General features: G+C 45.3%; 8 protein-coding genes across 8 annotated transcripts; 5 read left to right on the forward strand and 3 right to left on the reverse strand.

Annotated features, from left to right (window-relative positions):
• Nucleotides 1–315: 315 nt before the first annotated feature.
• On the forward strand, nucleotides 316–2,600 carry BGW36DRAFT_313140 (amino acid/polyamine transporter I). The gene is made up of 2 exons (XM_046212514.1): nucleotides 316–901; nucleotides 950–2,600. The coding sequence occupies exons 1-2, from the start codon at nucleotides 709–711 to the stop codon at nucleotides 2,581–2,583; spliced, it is 1,827 nt and encodes a 608-aa protein (XP_046076812.1). The 5' UTR covers nucleotides 316–708; the 3' UTR covers nucleotides 2,584–2,600.
• A 3,102-nt stretch (nucleotides 2,601–5,702) lies between these two features.
• Nucleotides 5,703–6,304, reverse strand: BGW36DRAFT_369991 (GCN5 N-acetyltransferase). Its single transcript, XM_046215196.1, has one exon. The coding sequence runs from the start codon at nucleotides 6,231–6,233 to the stop codon at nucleotides 5,709–5,711; it is 525 nt and encodes a 174-aa protein (XP_046076813.1). The 5' UTR covers nucleotides 6,234–6,304; the 3' UTR covers nucleotides 5,703–5,708.
• An 818-nt stretch (nucleotides 6,305–7,122) lies between these two features.
• Nucleotides 7,123–8,856, reverse strand: BGW36DRAFT_355199 (FAD dependent oxidoreductase-domain-containing protein; the record flags this gene model as incomplete). The annotated part of the gene is made up of 1 exon (XM_046213615.1): nucleotides 7,123–8,856. The coding sequence occupies one exon, from the start codon at nucleotides 8,854–8,856 to the stop codon at nucleotides 7,123–7,125; it is 1,734 nt and encodes a 577-aa protein (XP_046076814.1).
• Nucleotides 8,857–9,290: 434 nt separating this feature from the next.
• On the forward strand, nucleotides 9,291–10,506 carry BGW36DRAFT_289031 (2-methylbutyraldehyde reductase; the record flags this gene model as incomplete). The annotated part of the gene is made up of 6 exons (XM_046210627.1): nucleotides 9,291–9,437; nucleotides 9,490–9,572; nucleotides 9,638–9,730; nucleotides 9,793–10,095; nucleotides 10,159–10,288; nucleotides 10,360–10,506. 6 exons carry the CDS (start codon nucleotides 9,291–9,293, stop codon nucleotides 10,504–10,506), a joined length of 903 nt encoding a protein of 300 aa, XP_046076815.1.
• A 170-nt stretch (nucleotides 10,507–10,676) lies between these two features.
• BGW36DRAFT_423347 (fungal-specific transcription factor domain-containing protein) lies at nucleotides 10,677–13,283 on the reverse strand (the record flags this gene model as incomplete). Its single annotated transcript, XM_046219825.1, has 8 exons — nucleotides 10,677–11,589; nucleotides 11,646–11,711; nucleotides 11,757–11,954; nucleotides 12,014–12,063; nucleotides 12,124–12,366; nucleotides 12,422–12,508; nucleotides 12,570–13,135; nucleotides 13,193–13,283. 8 exons carry the CDS (start codon nucleotides 13,281–13,283, stop codon nucleotides 10,677–10,679), a joined length of 2,214 nt encoding a protein of 737 aa, XP_046076816.1.
• Nucleotides 13,284–13,713: 430 nt separating this feature from the next.
• Nucleotides 13,714–14,948, forward strand: BGW36DRAFT_369996 (putative 2-heptaprenyl-1,4-naphthoquinone methyltransferase). Its single transcript, XM_046215197.1, has 5 exons — nucleotides 13,714–14,165; nucleotides 14,223–14,233; nucleotides 14,283–14,368; nucleotides 14,440–14,699; nucleotides 14,773–14,948. Exons 1-5 carry the CDS (start codon nucleotides 13,815–13,817, stop codon nucleotides 14,884–14,886), a joined length of 822 nt encoding a protein of 273 aa, XP_046076817.1. The 5' UTR covers nucleotides 13,714–13,814; the 3' UTR covers nucleotides 14,887–14,948.
• Nucleotides 14,949–15,049: 101 nt separating this feature from the next.
• On the forward strand, nucleotides 15,050–17,005 carry BGW36DRAFT_369999 (uncharacterized protein). Its single transcript, XM_046215198.1, has one exon. The coding sequence runs from the start codon at nucleotides 15,097–15,099 to the stop codon at nucleotides 16,846–16,848; it is 1,752 nt and encodes a 583-aa protein (XP_046076818.1). The 5' UTR covers nucleotides 15,050–15,096; the 3' UTR covers nucleotides 16,849–17,005.
• A 183-nt stretch (nucleotides 17,006–17,188) lies between these two features.
• Nucleotides 17,189–18,325, forward strand: BGW36DRAFT_404116 (uncharacterized protein). The gene is made up of 2 exons (XM_046218918.1): nucleotides 17,189–17,784; nucleotides 17,844–18,325. The coding sequence occupies exons 1-2, from the start codon at nucleotides 17,334–17,336 to the stop codon at nucleotides 18,239–18,241; spliced, it is 849 nt and encodes a 282-aa protein (XP_046076819.1). The 5' UTR covers nucleotides 17,189–17,333; the 3' UTR covers nucleotides 18,242–18,325.
• The last annotated feature ends 115 nt before the right edge of the window (nucleotides 18,326–18,440 follow it).

Below are 18,440 nucleotides of genomic sequence, written 5' to 3' on the forward strand. Positions count from 1 at the left end.
TGTATTGCCTTTAAAGCGAGGAAGGCTTTCGACTAGATAGGCATTCTCCTCTTGAATGCTGGAACAGGAACAAGAGTGTCGAGTCGGGGTTTCCTGGCAGTGTCGATGTAAGGCGCTGAAGCACCAGGCTGACACTTTTGGCCACGCGCATCTGCCCTCTCATGTGAGGGGCAGGCACCTCGGGGATGGGGTGGCAACGGCGTGGCGAGAATACGAGGCTGAGCACTCCAAGGCTGGGGGCCGCAAAGATAAAGTAAATGACATATTAAATGACATATCACTTCTCCCGTCCAATTAACGGCGAGGCTGGGGTAAAATCAGTCCAAATACGGCTTTATCTACCTTCTTTTGAGGCCAAGCCATCCAGTTGCTTTCAGACCACTGAGGGGTAGGTGATGTGCGTGCTTCGGGCATTACGAAAACCCCGTCTTAGCCACACAAGGCTATACAAGAAATCTAGCATAAGCCTTATCCCCTACTACTCTCCCATCTTGGTGTACGATGATGACCTAGCGACCTTGGTCGAAACACTGCCCTGGAACCTTCGAACTGTCAGTGGGAGCCACACCAAATACAGGACAACGTTGATCGAATATCAATCAGAGTTAGGTGTAGAAAGCGAACGGACAAGCGCCTCGATCTCTCGATAGTCTCAAAGACGCACCAGGACTCAGTTACATAAGTATTATATCTAGCAATAACAACAAAATGGCTGGAGATGACCTCGCTATCGATGTGCATTCCCGAGACCATGACAGCGAACTTGGCCTCGACGAAGCTGACTTAGCAGTTATCGAAAACGCACAAAAGGACTCTAATAAAGTCGTTACCAAGCCCCCAGTACAGCCATATCGACTAGGCTATATCTCCGTTTTCTGTATCATCATAAACAAAATGATAGGTAAGTCCCCCTTCTCTCCCCTACCGCGGCTAGGCTTATTTCTTCTAGGAACCGGTATCTTCGATACCCCCACGGCAATAATGCACGGCACCCAATCCGTTGGCTTTACTCTCATCTTCTGGCTGCTCGGTAGCATCGCTACGATAGCCGGGGCCCTTGTCTTCATCGAATATGGTCTCTCTATCCCGCGCTGGGAGTTCAACGGCGCCAAGATATTCACTCCACGCTCGGGCGGCGAGTTCAACTATCTGACCTATCTGGTCAAGAAGCCAAAGTTCTTCGCTTCTTGTGTTTACGGCATCACTTTTATTATCATCGGCCACGCAAGTGCGAATTCTCTGTCGTTCGCGAGCCATGTCTTGAGTGCGAGTGGCTATACGGAGGTCTATGATACGAGTCCGCCGAGGTATTTGGGGAATTGGGTTAGGGGCATTGCGATAGGAACTATGATACTAGTGTGCTTAATGCATGGGATATGGCGTCGTCTTGGAATAGCTGTGAACAATGTTTTCGCACTGATCAAGCTCCTCATGCTGCTGCTGATCATCCTCCTTGGGTTCATGAGTATTGGGGGAAATGTATTTAAAACACCACCTCCTGATTCGGAGAACCTGTCTCCCACCAACTCGTTCAAGAACCCACAAAAGGAAGCTTATGGATATGCTGAAGCCTATCTTGCCGTCATATTCGCGTTTGGTGGCTTCAGTCAAGCCAACTACGTCCTCGGTGAGATACGCCAGCCCCGTAAGGTCTTTCGCTCTGCAGTCCTCTTTGCTGTTGGGACAGTATGTGTGAGCTACATGCTCGTCAACATTGCCTACATGATCGTCGTCCCGGTTTCCACCCAAGTCTCTGGTAATGTAGCAGAGGCTTTCATTCGCCTCACTCTAGGACGCGTCTCAACTTACGGCGACAGACACGCCGCCGAAATCCTCCACGCTTTCATGGCTTTCTCTTCGTTGGGCAATGTCATTGTATCTACGTACACCGCTGCGAGGGTGAAGCAAGAGATCGCCAAGGAAGGAATACTACCGTTCTCGAAACTGATCGCAAGGAACTATGATGCCCTGTCTCGTGTTTCAAGCTGCTTCCGACACCGCCAATCGCAAAAGTCACGGGCTACGAAGGGATGGGAAGGCCTCTATGAGAAGACGCCTTTAGGAGCATTACTCCTGCACTTATTTTTCACTCTTCTCATTATCATTTGTACCTGGGGCGTTTCATCTCCAGCCTCAGCATACACCGTGGTGTATGGGATATACAGCTACATCGTCGACGCCGTTACAGCCGTCATCATTGGATCCGGATTATTGTGTCTGCGCTTCTTGCCAAATAGGACGCACTGGTACTTAAAATCCCCTTCAAACGGTATTATATCCATTGCCTCTGCAACACTCTTCGTCGTGGCAAACTTATTTCCACTGATAGCTCTCTGGGTGCCGCCAACGACGGCATTTATGACTGCTTATCCGTGGTTCTTGGTCCCGACCCTCGGGGTGCTGTTGCTGGTTACTGGTGTGCTATACTGGGGTATCTTCGTCAGCATTGTGCCTAAGTTAGGGAGCAGAAGGGGCAAGGAACTTACGGTGGAGAGGAGTCCATTTTTCCATACGGAAAATGGAGAGCCAGTGCAGGTTGCGGAGGTTGTGGCTTTTGATTGGACTATTAGAAGATCTGAATAAGAAACTCACCTAACCATAACTTCCCTTCCTGAACTTCCTGCAATCTTCTGTAATCCTTTCCGATCGTCTTCTTCCCCCTCTAACACGCTTATGACGTGGTCTAGCTATCTTTTGATCTAGCCAATCTCCTGCCTCGTCCTGTCTTTCCAATGTTGTTCGGCATCCGCGAACTTTGCGAGCGCCTCCTCCAATCAGGAGATGTTGGCGACGCTCTCTTTAACACCAGAATCGGTGATGTTGAAGTATTAATCGCATCTGATTCTCGATGCTCTTGCACAGGGGCATAATTGATATATTCGGTTTTAGGCTTGTCGTTACTCATATTTTCAAGTGTGGATTAACTGCGAAGTTTCAACTTGCATAGAAAAAACTTGATAAGATTCAGCCTTGATTGAATGGAGTTGGTATCGTTAGCTGCGAGGTTCTCGACGGCGGAAATTACGGATCGAGGGTGACAATGTAATCAAAACGTGGACGTAGGTAAAAATATCAAAGGGACTAACTGTATAGTTCCGTACATGGTATCTCAGATGCTATTATACCATCATGATGGATATAATGTGACGAGAGCGACGCGATTACGTATATATGCGGGTTAATTTACATATTTGAGCATTATAGTCTCAATATGTATGTCTGTGACTAGGGTATTCATGCAGTGAATAGAGCGGACAATGAGTGCAATTTTAGAAAGTTTCACTGCCTATCAACTAGGGTCAAAATCTTCCTTAAACCTTCATTTTAGTCAACACCGCAACATTTGAATTGTTTGTCTGTGCTCATTACAAAGAGTGGCGGAAAAAAGAAACCATAGAAACATCGTATCGGGTTTGATCTTTAGAAGGAAGGTGATAAGGTGATCGGCATTGTAATAGCCTGTATTGATGCGCCACCCGTATTGGGAAGGCTGAGTCAAAAAATAAAATAGCTCTGGCGATAAAATAACGGGTCTATAATAAATTCTTAGATAGTGCCTCGCGGGGGAAAAGTATTCATGAATGCATCATATCGGCGTTCTATCCTTGCTAGGATAGTCATCCGTACTGTAACAGCTTGTATTGATGCGCCACCTGTATTGGGAAGGCTGGGCGAGAAAAGAAAATATTGGGGGACGGAATAAGGGTCCTATCATGAATTCTTAGCTATATCATCCAATAGACCTAGCGTCAAGGTCCACCCTCCTCGGTTGTATTGTGTTCTTTTCTTTCTTTCTTTTTTGGTCGACAGGCTAAACTTATTCCCTTCAATTCTTCCATTTCCATATACCATAGGATTACTGACATACAAACCACTAGATATAGGTAGATGTAAGAAATAGGGGGGCATCATGCCTCCTATTCGCATGTGAGGTTTGTTTCGTATTTCCTCTCAGATGGAGAGATAGAAAACACGACGGGAAAACCAGCTAGCAAGAAAATACATACGTTGTGTGTATATGTGAGATTAAAGAGATTGTTTCATGTTGCCGCAGTGGTGGCTATTGGCCTGATATTCGCCACTTCTCTGGTTTTCTGTGCTAATGATGCTTTGAGTCTGGCACCTGAAGGCTATTATATACTCGCATTTTGAGGGAAATCGCATGTATTTCAGAACACTTGTTATTCGACGATGTGGTCTTTTTCGGTAGGTGTGATCAAGTCGCAGACGGAAAATATAAGTCTACAAAAAACTTGGGGCTTAAGATCTAGACTGTGCTGCCTATGCGTGGATTGTACCAGAAGACGGCTGTGAATTCGAGGACGGAAAAGCAATACTGTATTGAACGTAACTCAGTCTTCATACGACCTAATGTTATTAACGTAATCGGTAAACCACCAGCCCATATAAGCCGCTTCAACCTAAGAACACACTACTATACCACCAATTCATAAGAAAGATTTTTCAAAATCAGCTAAAATTAAAAAAAGTATTTAGTATCTATTTCTAATCAAAAAATATAAATATCTTAAGTATTATAAAAAGTTGTAAAACCTATATTGTTTTTCATATAACTCCCCAAAATCGGCTTAAAAAAATATAAAATATGCTTCTCGAATTTCTTTCCCATATCTTTTAATATTGATAGAATCACGTAGATCATGACGATATACCTAGAGAAGCATCATCTCTCTATTATCTCAGAATGCATATCTCCTTAAAGCATTGCAAAATCCTTCACTCCTAAAATTGTGTAATCATGATTCAGCCCCCTATTCCTGTCATAGAGTCACATCCTTTGAAAGATATATCCTGCAGATCGGACCATTGTGTAGCAGAATTAAGCATCTCGCTAAGGGCAAAGATTTCTGATGAAAGCATGGTTGACATGCTATTGTGGTTGTCTTCCTTTGCTATTTTACAATTGCAGTTGCTACAGTAAACCCTTCACCTGACCAATTGCTGACTCGTTCTATCTGAATCGAGGACCGAGCTTTGTTGGAACAGTTCAAGCGATCCTATGATCAAATGGCGCCTGTGCTTGCGATTGAGGAGCAATTTAAAGATGAGCTGTCAGATGATGACGACGATCATAAAAGGACAATCTCCATGTCAAAGTGGCTCCGATTCGCATTGTGAAATGACGCCGTATCGCAGAATACGCCTTGAGTGATCCGACAGTTTATGTTGGTCAAAATGGTTTCAGCCACATATCGACTGCTTCACCCACATAATTACTTCGTGTAAAAAGAGGGATCGTCATCGGTGTTTGTCCAATCCCGCACTTGCTACTCCGACAACGCCTCCTGTTCAGGAATTGCCTCCCTTGTCCCATATGGAATCGATTAACCTTCGCACTTCTCCGTCAGAGTGCCAGAGCTTCCAGTGTCTCTTCTCTTTGGTGAGCGACGCACTTCTTTCAGAAGAAAGACATCACATCTACAAGAGAAAATACGCGCTTAAAAAAAACGTCCATCGATCTCGCCTTGAACAATATAAGCTGGACGAATTAACTCCGTGTTCTGACTTTCAAATACGTGTGGGCATTGTCTTGGAGGGGAAGATGTCTTTTAAGAGGCATTTGGTAGATGTCCATGAACGCTTTCTGGAAAATAATTCACTGAACTTTTGATTATCTGACAATTTATTAAGTTTGTCTTTTTATACCTCATTCGGGCGCGTATTATATGCTGTTTGACTGTCTCTAATTACAAATCTATCATCATCATAATCTCACCATCTTCGTCTGGCGGCGCTGTTTGTCTAAATCCAAGTTTCTGATAGAACTTGAATGGCGAGTCCGCGGGCTTAACAGTCTTGAGCGGATTTACCGCCGTCTTACCTTCTGGTGGCGTTGACATGACACCCAGCTGCTTTGCTTTAGGATTGTGCTGTCGTACATGCGCAATCGCGAACTCTACAATACGTCGACCGTACCCGAGACTTTGATACCGCCCATCAATCATGAATCGCCAGATGTAGTACGCCTCATCGGGATCCCATATTGCCATCATGAGCATGCCGACAAGCGTCTCGTCGGCGTAGATGGCTCGTACCCATGCGTCTTCGGAGTAAGCAGCTTCGCAGAGAGACCATACGTTTGAGGCAAGATTCCCTATCTGACCTTCTTTAACGGTTAGGTTCGCGACCGCACGCCAGTTGTCTTCGGTGACCTCGCGGAATGTGAGTTTTGAGTTTCTGCTTGGAGTGGTGTTGCTGACGGTGTCGGCCATGGTGTTGAGGAGCGATTAATGAAGCGATTAAAAAGTAGGTACTTCAAATAATCAAAGGACTATGAACAATGCAGCATAAATTTGTTATAGCATTTACGCTGCAAAGAAGCAACTTTATATGGTGCTAGGCCGATCGCGTACAGCATGAGTCTTAATTAATCATATTTACGAATAAGCCAATAAATGTTAGCGTTGAAATACCATCCAATGTAGATCCTAGGCGAGCCCCCAAACACTAAGGAACACCCTAAGGAAGGCGCTCAAGTAGGTGAGACAGTTTAGGTGCATTTCTACTAATCACTTTACTTAATATATTACTAACCTCTTAATGTCCTTAGGGACACTCTTAAATAAAGAAAACAGATAAAATATAGAAATATTAATTAATCAATATACTAAAATAAAATATATATATATATATATATTTTAAAAAGTATTTTAAACTAGAAATAAGATATAATGATGTATAAAAGTTCTAGGGTGGTTTCTAGGTTTCTAAGACCCAGCATTTTGCCATATTGTTCTGATAATTATTTTTATATATGGATCAACTCACGCTCTAAACTGACCTAATCGACACGGTTGAAGAACTGGCAAGGGAAAATTAATATTAGCATATGAATACTAGCCTTAGCATTAAGATCTTAGCACCACCTGGGAAAATTATTAGATAGTAGTTATTATTATTAGGTATGTAGGTCAACTGGCGCTCTAAATCAACTAAGCTACAGGGCCGTTAGAATTCAAAAACCTATTGGTTGGTTAGGTCCTTTGTACTCTTTTCAGCTATTCAAACGATTCCATACCGAGATTATTTCCGATTGTTTATAATATTAAATTTCCGAATGAATAAACCAGGCATTCTACATGTAGTCAGCCTATATCTTACCTACTTCTGTCTATACCCAAAAGCTCTCACATTGATCCCATTCATCTGCAATTCCTTTTTCTGTGTCTGGGCAAACTCCTGTCGATTCCCCTCTTTCCAACTCTCTAATAATCCTGCCTGATAAACCAATATGGCTCCCTCATTTAGTAGTGCATCTTGTAATTGTCCGATAGACACATCCCCCGCAACTATCTTTTCATCAATACACAGCGACGCCGCAATGCCCGCAGCCTGTCCCAGCGCCATCCAACACGGCTCCATCCTCAATGTCGAAAATCCAATATGTGTTGCAGACACAGGAACAGGTGCGATGAGATTTCCAACCGGTGAATCTGGTATCATTACCCGATATGGCACTGTGTATGGAGCACAAGGATATCCCAGAAACCCATCCAAATGAACCCTACCGGCTTCTCGTTTGCGTACTGCATGTGAATCCAACTGATAATGACTCGCCGTTATACTATCGTAGTGAACAGGAGGACGGCCATTGTATGTTGTTGGTAAAGAATCGTGTGCTGTAAAAAGGTACTTTCCTTTCATTCTTCTCCCTTCTCTGACGTAAATCTGCCTCGGAAAGTGACCATTCTCGACATATTCATCCTTTGCCCAACCCCACTCCTTGCATTTCTCTCTGAAATAAAGAGGAAGTTCCGGATCGTTCTGAGCAAAGTAGAAAAGCCCCTCGGTGTACTCACGTAACCGGATAGCAAACTTATCGCGCCATTCCCAGCTCGCTGTCGGGTATGGCCAGTTCTCCTCTGGCAAGTCCGTCGAGATAAATGCAAAATGCATATTATTTCCATCCCACTTGTCGAGTGGTAATTTACAAATACTCGACAGACGTTGAATTCCTGGAATGTAATCAGGTTCCGGAGGCAGATTCTTTTCTGCTCTTCTGGCGTTTTCTTCTAGTTGCTTTTGCGAAATTTCAAGGCTGTCCATACTGGTATGTGCACCGGTTTTAACGTCTTGGATAAGAGAGACGTATTCATCTCGGTTGTAGTGGGCTGGCTTTTGGATGCTGACTCGATTGTAAGGGTTGTCGGTGAGACAGAGTCGATAGTTATAAGCTTGTACTGCGTTGTCCCCGGTGTAATCAGTTCCAACACACTCGGGGCCACGCCAAAGCTTGTAGACCTTTCCAGCGCCGAGCTCGCCGTATTCACTTCGACTTTCACGGCCAATATAGCAAGGAACACCGGCAGCTGCAATGAGGTCACCTTCATACGTAGCATCCACGAAAAACAATGCACGATAAGTCTCGCGGACACCAGACTTCAGATTAGTCACATGGATGGCTTGTATCTTTGTTCCATCTTTCGCCATCCTCAAATCCCACGGTTGGAAATCAAATTGACGCTCCTTCAAGACATCGACTTTGGTTTTGTAACCTTCCAGCATTTCAGTGAAGACCACTTCGGCGACACTGGGCTCAAATCGATACCCATCACTACAGTCTTCAACTTCTTTGGACTCGGAGCCGAATCTGTCAACATATTTCTGCTTAATGCGCTGGATGAATTCGAAAAAAATGCCCCCAGTCGCTCCACGAGTAGCTATATCAGTGGCGCCTAAGCCATTGGCAGGCAAACCACCTATAAATCGGGTGCGTTCCAGTATCAAAGAATTCTTTCCCAATCTGGCGGCCGAGATAGCAGCGCTTATGCCCCCTGGCGTCGCACCGAGGATGATAAGGTCATATAACCGATTTTCTCCTGTAAACCCATTCATCTTGCTTGTTTCAGTTGGTTCATTTATTGAATTGTCTCTATCAGTGCAAACCACTGTTATATTGATGATAATTGAAGCGTTCGAACCCTATGTGTCGCTTTCTTAACAGTTTTAAACAATTTCACCTAGCATCTAAAGAGCCAAGAGTCTACCAACATTGCATGAAATGCTATGAGATCATAATTAAGCCTTTTCTTACGATGTTACTTGGGAGCAAAAGCCACCTTTGTTTGCTGCGGGTTGGTTGCTGCGGGATGAACATCGACTTATCCCGCACCAAACCGGACATGTTTCCGAGATACATTGGCCATATTTTCATTCCTAGATGAAGTATATCAGATACTACCGTAAGAACACGCCGCAAATAATACCTTCATTTCAACATTAGAGGTTAGGATCTATACTTTTCGTGTTTGTCTTTCGCACGGTAGACAATGGCTTCAGGTCACAAATTCCATCTTAATAACGGTCACCCCATTCCCGCACTAGGATTTGGGACCTGGAAATCAGCCCCGAATGACGCCTACTCCTCGGTGCTAGAAGCTCTCAAAACCGGATATAGGCACATAGACTGCGCGTGGGTGAGTGAAACTTTTAGCTACCTTGCTATCGGGTGTTGACGAAGAGAAATAGATATACGGAAACGAATCCGAAGTCGGTAGTGCCCTAAAGGATAGTGGGTTGAATAGAGAAGAATATTTTCTAACGACGAAACTGTGCGTTGCGAGTTCCTGTTACAAGCGAGAGTTATCGAATTATTTCTAAAGTTGAAAACTTTCAGGTGGAGCACATACCACGAGCGCGTCGAGGAAAATCTCGATCTGTCTTTGAAACAGCTGGGTGTGGAATATGTCGACCTTTATCTTCTGCACTGGTAAAACCATTCCTGATCTTGTCAGCAGTTGGTATATTTACTGAGATGATTTGACTTCAAAGGCCCGTCACATTAAACCCTAATGGCAATCCTCCAACCTTCCCTCTCCTCCCAGATGGCACACGAGATGTGATTTTCGATCATCCCTTCACGAGAACATGGCAAAGTATGGAGAGGCTCCTAGCAACAGGGAAAGTGAGAGCTATTGGAGTTTCCAACTTTGATGTCCATAACCTCGAAGTCTTGCGTCAGTCCAGCAAGGTCGTTCCGGCTGTGAATCAAGTCGAGTTACACCCGTATTTGCAACAAGATCGACTTTGGGAGTATTGTAAGCAGAGGGGGATTCTTTTGACAGCTTATTCACCGTTAGTTGACCCATTTTATTTCGCTGTTATTAGATTTCAGAAGTCTAATCTTGTGATTAAAAGACTAGGGTCAAATGATACTCCGCTCAAGGAAGAAAAGATTATTACTGAAATCGCCGAAAAGCATAACTGCCAGCCTGCTCAAGTTTTGCTTAATTGGGGCATACAGAGAGAGTATGCAGTGCTCACGAAAGTTAGTACCTCCTGTGACTTTCGAGACTACAGAGCCTAATGTTGCTGACATTGACTAATTTGCCAATATAGTCGGTGACGCCTACTAGGATACATGCCAATTTTCAAGATATCAACCTTGACCCAGAAGATATGAGTTGCATCAAGACCCTAGATAAGGGCCTGAGGACCTGCAATCCACCTTGGAAAATAACAGTGTTTGTAAGTAGCCATCTTTGACTTGGTCTTCTCCAAGGATGCTAACAGAAAACTTAGCATGATGAATAACGTCAACTATCCAGTCATCAATTGACATAGAAGTGTCCCCGAACCATCTTGATTGAATTTAGATCGGAGTAATATAAATCATATACATAATCGAACCATTCCTACCGATATCAAAATACAGATCAAACTAAAGAAGCCGCCAAATTCTTCAACACCGTAGCGTATTCCCTAGCATTGGCACCCTTTTTCTCCGTCAAACGTAATGTAACCGGCGGAACAATCTCTCTCCAGAATTTCACGCAGCCGTGCATATCTCCAGCATTAATTGCAGTTGAAAGATCGTCCAAAATTGGCACCATTCCTCTTTGTTCCGGTTGAGAGAAAGAGTAGGTTGAAGTTTCCGAATCAAAGCCCTGGGAATACAAATAGGCCCATAGCGTCAGCACCCCAAAGTACAGCGCGGTTGTCTCAAATGGCGAGGACTCAAGCACTCCATCGAAGGGGTTGGGGTTTTGGTTCGGAGAGGAAGATCGCTGTCCAACGTAAAGGCGTAATAGCTCGACAGCGTGGTTGGCAGCTTCAGTGGTGACTTTTTCGCGGGTGAGCAGTCTCATGGTTGCAAGACGAGTCTCTTCTGCAGGAGTTGTGCCAGCTCTGGAGTAGCCGACATTCGTAGCAGTTTCAAGGTGGTCAAGGGTGGTACAGAGAGAAATTGCGGTTAGGTGATAAGTCATGTGAGAGCTAGTCCGAAGTGTGCAGGAAGGATGGAGGGTGATAATGCCGTACAAAGTATCTTGAGCGAATTTCACACAATTTTCCGCTTGACTAGCATTCCAAAATGGGTCCTTTGTTTGCTTTTTAGCGGATAAAGCGAGAGATGAAAATGCAGTCAGAAGCAGAAAGTTGGAGTAGATTTTTGAGGAAAGTGCTTTTAGATTGTGAGTCTCGTTCAGCGTTAGAGAATGATAGATCTCGTTGAATTTGATTGAAGACGAATTTGACTCTCTCAACCGGATTTCCCATTCTTCAGCACTTGGGGCATTCCACAATGCATCATCACATGGGAGTTCGAGAGTGATCCCAAGTGGAGAAGACCTATGATCGGGGGTATCAGTTTATCAAATATTTTATAACCTGAGAGGCATTCTTACACTGGTCGGACATGCCCGAAAAATACAGCATGTTGAACATCGCTCATGAATATGCAGTATGCGAGTCTACAACTATTAGCAGGTATAACAAGATACTCGATCATCACCTACCTGTTAAGCGACTCTTTTTTGGCCCAATCGTACCATGTCTGCTGAAGGGAAGGATCTGGTGAGACAGCAGATGAGAGCTTCACGGACTGAGCGATCCGAAGTCGTCGTCCAATGGCTACAACAGCTCCGTGTATAATATCACTCGCTTCAACGTCTGCGCGGTCCCCGAAAAACATGCCTGCATACTCGACAAGGAACCTATCACTTTTATTAGCGAGAGAAGTGATTTCAGGCTATCGTCCAAAAGCTATACTGACATCGTCTCGAGAATCCACATTTGTGGGTATCCTATTGGTTTGTTAATCAACTACAAGACGCTGGCAGTTAGCATGTGAAGAGCTCAATAATATTCAAGTGCCTAGCTTACTTTAAGGATTGACGCTCGCAGCTGCGGTAGCAATATGCAACCCAACTCATGTGCACCCTTATAATGAGATATCAATAGGCCAATGGCTAACAAAGAAGCACACATATCTGTCGGGAGAAAGTTGATATTCCGTGTGTGGCTGTGGAAAAATGGCGCGAATAAGTTTAAATGTGCAATGGCATTTTCTATGAGACGAGAGGCCAATTCTGGGGTCGCAATTAGAAACGAGAATTCAGCTCTAGTCTACAACTTCCCATTAGCTGTTGATTTTTAGTCTATGAAAATTGGGCTCAAATACCGGGACATGAGAAAGGAGATTCGTATACATTTCAAAGTCTAGCTGCGTGGGGTTATTGATCGTAGACGGTCCAAAGGTGGGTATAGCCTAGTCTATTGTCAGCCAATTGATGCTGGAGAGCTTATTATGTAGTCGCATTGGTACATACTGGCTGTAGGGGCTGAACCGTATGCGCATTTGGCTGACCCGGGACAACTCCAGAAGGGAATTCCGGCTGGAGTTGAAATAGCCAGTCCATGTGAGGGGTAGCGTTGGCTGACTGAATCGAAAAGTTTCCAATATCAAACCCATCCGGGCATTCCGGCGGCGCTGAAGGTAATGCTGTCGTACGGCCAATACTAGGCACCGACAATATAGGAGCTCTTTCATAGCTGGGTGGTGTCTGATAAGAACATCCTCCAGAATGATGACTACTTTGTCCCTGATCTGGAACTAAAGCAAGATTTTGTTGTTGGTTAGGCTGAATATGATGATCCATGCTATCATTCATTTCCTGCACACTCATGTTGTGGTCGGGGTCCTGTCTCTCGGATGAAATGTGCTCCGCTGTAGAATTAGAACCAGCGTCTGACTGACCAGGAGATTTATCTGATGCAGTTCCATGGTTGGGGGAGCTCTTGCGAATGCCGTGTTTGAGAATCAAATGCCGCTGCAAAAGGTCGTTTCGGTAGAATACCTTTTGGCAGCGGGGACACAGAATTGTCTGGTTGGTGTCTAGTTAACAGGTCAACGAAACATGTCTGTTTTTCCGAAGCATAGGGCCTGCCGTACGATTCAGAGAATGTCTCTTCAAGTGCTCTCGCCTCTGAAAGCTCTTGTCACACCCGTGATGGTTGCAATAGAATCTCTGTATGCCACTCATCTAGGCAGCGGTCTTAATCAACCATAATTGAGTAACTTGGGACTATCAATTGCACCGTGTACAAGGAGAAGATAGGTCGTGATATTATAGATAATGCTGAATTGGTACAGCCCTATCACGATTATGTCATGCTACATATGTAGATGCATACACAGCTGAGACGACAGTAAGCACGCAGACTTGAATGGAGATGAGGGGAGGGCCCCCACCGCGGCTAGGGACCTTGGCAAACCAGAAGCTGATTTAATACGAGGTTCTTCCTTCGGGGCGATCAATTTCGGACCCTGGTTTGTAGGCGATGGTAATTATTGAAAGACACCAAAGGCCACCGTTGAACGGTACGAAGAGCGATGGCGTGTATCGGAGAAGTCCCCGAGACCGATGTCGCAATCCACCTTAAATTCATCATATCTAATCATCTGTATTTAAGCGTCAATATTTTGGCATTTTCATCTCATGCAATATTGATCCAATCACCATCCAATCATTCTTATTTGTAGTTTCCGAAAAGTAGAAGTCTAGAAGGAAATCATGACTACCCAAGCCCTTCCAAACGCGGCTCAGACTGGCTTTTCCAACGCCTCTGCATACGACAAACACCGGCCGACCTATACCACACAAGAAACCGAGACCCTGCTTTCATCTATTGGCCTGAAGGATCACAAAGGGGCCAAGCTACTGGATCTAGCGGCAGGGACTGGACTATTTACAGAAGCGCTTGCGGCTCGGCATGAGGACTTTGTGATCACCGCCATCGAGCCCCATGATGACATGCGGGAAGAGTTAGAGAAAAAAGATCTACAAAGAGTTACGGTTAAGAAAGGACGGGCGAACGATATTCCGCTGGAGGATGGGAGTGTCGATGCTGTATTTGCGGCGCAGGTTTGTTATTCTTTTCAACTCTATTCCAGATGACTCGTCTGCTGATGGCTTCGATAGGCATTCCATTGGTTGGTTGATGTGATACTTCTGGAGATGTGGTTTGACTCATTGGAATAGGTTCGCGAATGTTGAATCTCTCAAAGAGATACGTCGTGTTTTAAAGCCAAATGGTGTACTAGGACTCATCTGGCATGTTGATGATTGTAAGGCGCTCTCCCACCGACTTGGATCAATTGATATGCCACTCTCTCAAGCCCGCTAACTGGAAAACAAGGGAATGCATATAAATCTAACATACCAACCACCAAATGGGAAATCGTAATCAAAGAAGAGATCTGGCACCATGATGACAGTCTCCCTCGCTACCGGCACGGCCTATGGAAAGCCGTGTTTGACGAGCAGAACCAGGTGTATTTTAAATCGCCGATCGAAGAGAAATCGGACCCGTTTACCTACTACATGACCCTAGAGGCATTGTGGTCGAGATTGCAGACTTTCAGTCAATTCGCTAATCTGGGTGAAGAAGATTTCAAGGTAAGTTTCTATACTGCGAATAATTATGGCGATGCGCCTGCTAGGAAGGGGTTGTTGGTTAATGTTTGAGCAGAAGTTGAAAGAGCGATTTGACGATGCCTTGAGCGGAGAGGATGTTCCAAGAAATGAGGCTGGCGACGTGGCTGTTCATGGAAAGACACAGTATGCCTGGGCCAAGGCAGTATAGATCAATAGAATTTAGAAGTTAGCATCGAATTAACGAGATTCTTCATCGTTTGGAGGAGGCGAAATCAGACATTGTGGCAGCTGGTCCTGTAGTATGCAAACAGTGCAAACATTTTCTCCACGAAACTTGCCCGTCGCAACCATTGCAGCACTTCAAACTCGCCCATCACCAGACGATCAACCAACGGAGGAATCGGTGGACAATTCCACAATGATTCCTCCTCAGATAAAAGTTCGGCACATGCCTGGCATCTTACGACCAAAGCGAATACCGCCTAGTATACCTCACAGACCATTCTCACGACCACGACCTTTCACCAACAAATCCTCGCGGGCCTTCGTCTCGCCGTCGCCATTTCGTCCCCAACTGCCATTCCTCTCGCCAACCCAAGGGCGGCTACCCTTGTCAATACATCTCCGACAACACTTCGTCAGACTTATCAACACGGAGCGGCGGGCGAAATACAAGCGCGGTGTATACCGGGGCCTCAAGATCGCCCTCAGTGCCTATGCGATCCTCTTTATGTTGCATTTGATTAGCACTGGTATTTATCAAGAAGAGATTGAACACAAATGGCCAACGCCGACTGAATGGGGATGGAAGAGTCGATGGGCCTTGCGCTCTGCGATTGCCCTGCAACATCCGCATGAAATCGGTCAGGTGCTTACGCAGTGGCAGAATGTTTATGGATATACCAAAGACTTGCTTGAGCGACTAGAAGACCCGAACATTGAAGGGCAGGGAATTCAGGAGCAAGGCGACGGAGGAATTTTCATTGATGGGGTTGGAAAGGCCGGATACGATGTGTCAATGAAAAGCGAGCCTTGGAGAAGAGGATATTTTCAATGCCTGATGAGTGCGGCCAAAGCGGCTGAGAATCTGGAAGGGTTTATGACCGACTGGAAACAACGCATGACTGCCAAAGCGGAGTATGTGCATGGGCCGTCGAATCCAAATGCGAAGACTCTGCCTGGTAAAGAGACTACTGTTATGCACGAGGAGGACTGTACTCCTGCCTCGCCGCCTCCGGAGACATTCTATATAAAAATCCTGACGACAACTGGATTTACCACAAAGCAAAAAGTTGAAGCGGCTCTTGCTTATGCAGACTATTTGGACTTCAAAGGCCTAACCTCCACGGCGAGGGATATGTATAGCTGGGCTATGGACATTGCATCCTCAGGGCTCTCGTATGATGCCTCGAGGGTGGTTGATACGACGACCGGCGTTTTAAAGAATAACGGCAAGGATGTCGCTTCTGATAACATTCTGAGGGTATCCACTGCTCTAGCGGTACACAACGCAAAAACAGGGGATCTATCAAAGGCGTTGGCCATTTTCACGTCAGTTTTGAAGGCTCGTCGGAATTTACCACAAGAAGAAGCCACTCAGACCGAGCAATCAAAATCGGGGAAACCACAGTTACCCTTTGATAACTTTCTTCAGAAGATCACTAATATGTTCGTTCCGCCAGTCTATCCTGCGGCACCATCGGACGGCAACGAAGCCCCAGTCCGACACGCTGGATCCTCCTGTGAGGAAGCCGGCCTTATGACATACATCGGCGAAATAATCTATGCAACATCATCCAAAGAAAACGGCCTAGCCTGGACGCGCGACGCCGTTGACTTAGCCGAGTCCCGGTTACTCGAAATGGGCGTTGACCATGAGAAAGCCGACGCCCGCGACCGATGTTCTCAGTGCCTCAAAGTCGGTCTGAAGAATTGGCAAACTATGGTCAACCACCTTGTCGACAGGGCTACCACAGCAGAAAGAGAAGCTATCGCAAACTCTGGCAAGGCCTGGTTTGGCGGGTCACGAAATGCTGAACAGAAAACATCAGAGCGCAAGAGATGGGAGTCAGAGGGAATGATTCTTGAAGACCGTGCTGATAGGATGTTGCGGTTGACGAGTGATTACACTATGTATAAACCGTCTAGTTCTGGGACATCGCTGTTTTGATGATTTGTTCATGCGATCTATGTCCGTTGCGTCGCATTGTATTGGAGTTATTCGTTGGAGTTATAGTCAAAGGCAGAAACTGTACAGTATTTAATATCTTCGAGTATGTCGAGGTTCTTGTAATAATTCATCTCCGGTGCGGAACTTACACTAAACATCGTCCAGCGCGTGTGTACCATTCGTTCTAAGAATCCACTATCTCACAAGGGCTCTAGTTGTAAAAGTAATAAAAAGGAGGTATCAGCACATGTCTAGAGAATGTGCATGTCCATGTGGGTCCGTCGATCTACCAGGACTACGCATGCTCCTTCCTTGCACGCCGCTATTGCTCTTTCTATATCTTCGTCACCACACAACAGTTGCCTTTCCCTTCTCCAAACACCCGTCCATCACTCAGCATTCTCTAAACAACAACCAACATTAACTAGCACTACTTACCATTCAGCGATTTATGCGACCGTCCATTCTCTCAAACACCTAGCACAATGTATATCCGACATCATCGCTCTGATGACCTATACCCCATGGCCATCATCATGGCGGCCTGTGATTTGAGGGATCCATTGGCGATGATATATCGACGAAGCAGCCTTAATAATACTAACAATACCAATACCAGTACCAACAACACTAACGTTTACGACCCTAAAAGAGCCGCCAGAATATGGACAGACCATGTCAAATCGACCAAACGGTCAATCGAACTGAAAGTCCTGCAGCCTGGATGTATTTGCCAGGTCATTGTACTCGATCCAGAGGACCACGATACAGCAACCTTGCAGGACGGTGTTACTGATCCGAGAACTACTAATCCGAAAATCACTGATCCGAGAGTTATTAATACTCGAGATGTGGTCGGTTTTGCAATATTCAAGCGATGTGGAGTATCGTCTCGAGCTCTGGGCTGGCAGGCCGAAGGGCGCAGGTTGCCTACACGTACGCTTCACCTTGTTATCGACCAGAAAGAGCTTGGCTTTTACTAATATTGAAAACAGGTGTCAGGTCATTCGTGGTTCATAGTAGTCTTGAAGTGTCACGTAGCTGGGACTCCAGCATAAGCATCTCACGCCTGGCACAGTACATACAGCGACTCTACACTGCACCTCCTCGCGCGGCCCTAGGGATTCCTGATGAGCGATGGGACATTGAAGCAATATATGTCCTTCCACACCATCAGCGAAGAGGGTTTGGAACTACGTTACTTCGGTGGGTAATAGACAGAGCGGTGGAGGAAGGTGTGCAGATGTGTGTTTGGAGCACGGAAGCTGGTAGGGCTCTGTATCTGAACGCTGGGTTCACGGAAGTTGGCACAATCGATTTTACAGATATGAGGGAAGGAAACGATGGAGGGCAGGGTATGGTACGGATTATGACTTGGAGGCTTCCAAACTGAGGAAAGTTGAACTGATACTCTTGACTCTTATTGTTTGTATAACTTAACCCAACTACATGTACTTTTAAAACTCTAAAGAAGAAAGATAATATTTTTACATCACTCTAATATTGAATCAAGTGATATTCACAAAGGTGGTCCTTCCCCATATCAATATTGATCGTATTTGAACTGTTTGTATTATTTACGAGGGGTACAA

This window comes from Talaromyces proteolyticus, assembly GCF_021365285.1.
Source record: "Talaromyces proteolyticus strain PMI_201 chromosome Unknown BGW36scaffold_2, whole genome shotgun sequence".
In the NCBI taxonomy this organism is placed as follows: domain Eukaryota; kingdom Fungi; phylum Ascomycota; class Eurotiomycetes; order Eurotiales; family Trichocomaceae; genus Talaromyces; species Talaromyces proteolyticus.

Coding starts and splice junctions, on each gene's coding strand:
- BGW36DRAFT_369996 (XM_046215197.1), top strand. CDS start 13,815: ATGACTACCCAAGCCCTTCCAAACGCGGCTCAGACTGGCTTTTCCAAC. Junction 14,369..14,439: donor CATCTGGCATGTTGATGATT/GTAAGGCGCTCT, acceptor CTGGAAAACAAG/GGAATGCATATAAATCTAAC. Junction 14,700..14,772: donor TGGGTGAAGAAGATTTCAAG/GTAAGTTTCTAT, acceptor ATGTTTGAGCAG/AAGTTGAAAGAGCGATTTGA.
- BGW36DRAFT_313140 (XM_046212514.1), top strand. CDS start 709: ATGGCTGGAGATGACCTCGCTATCGATGTGCATTCCCGAGACCATGAC. Junction 902..949: donor CATCATAAACAAAATGATAG/GTAAGTCCCCCT, acceptor TATTTCTTCTAG/GAACCGGTATCTTCGATACC.
- BGW36DRAFT_369991 (XM_046215196.1), bottom strand. CDS start 6,233: ATGGCCGACACCGTCAGCAACACCACTCCAAGCAGAAACTCAAAACTC.
- BGW36DRAFT_404116 (XM_046218918.1), top strand. CDS start 17,334: ATGTATATCCGACATCATCGCTCTGATGACCTATACCCCATGGCCATC. Junction 17,785..17,843: donor AGGGCGCAGGTTGCCTACAC/GTACGCTTCACC, acceptor TATTGAAAACAG/GTGTCAGGTCATTCGTGGTT.
- BGW36DRAFT_369999 (XM_046215198.1), top strand. CDS start 15,097: ATGATTCCTCCTCAGATAAAAGTTCGGCACATGCCTGGCATCTTACGA.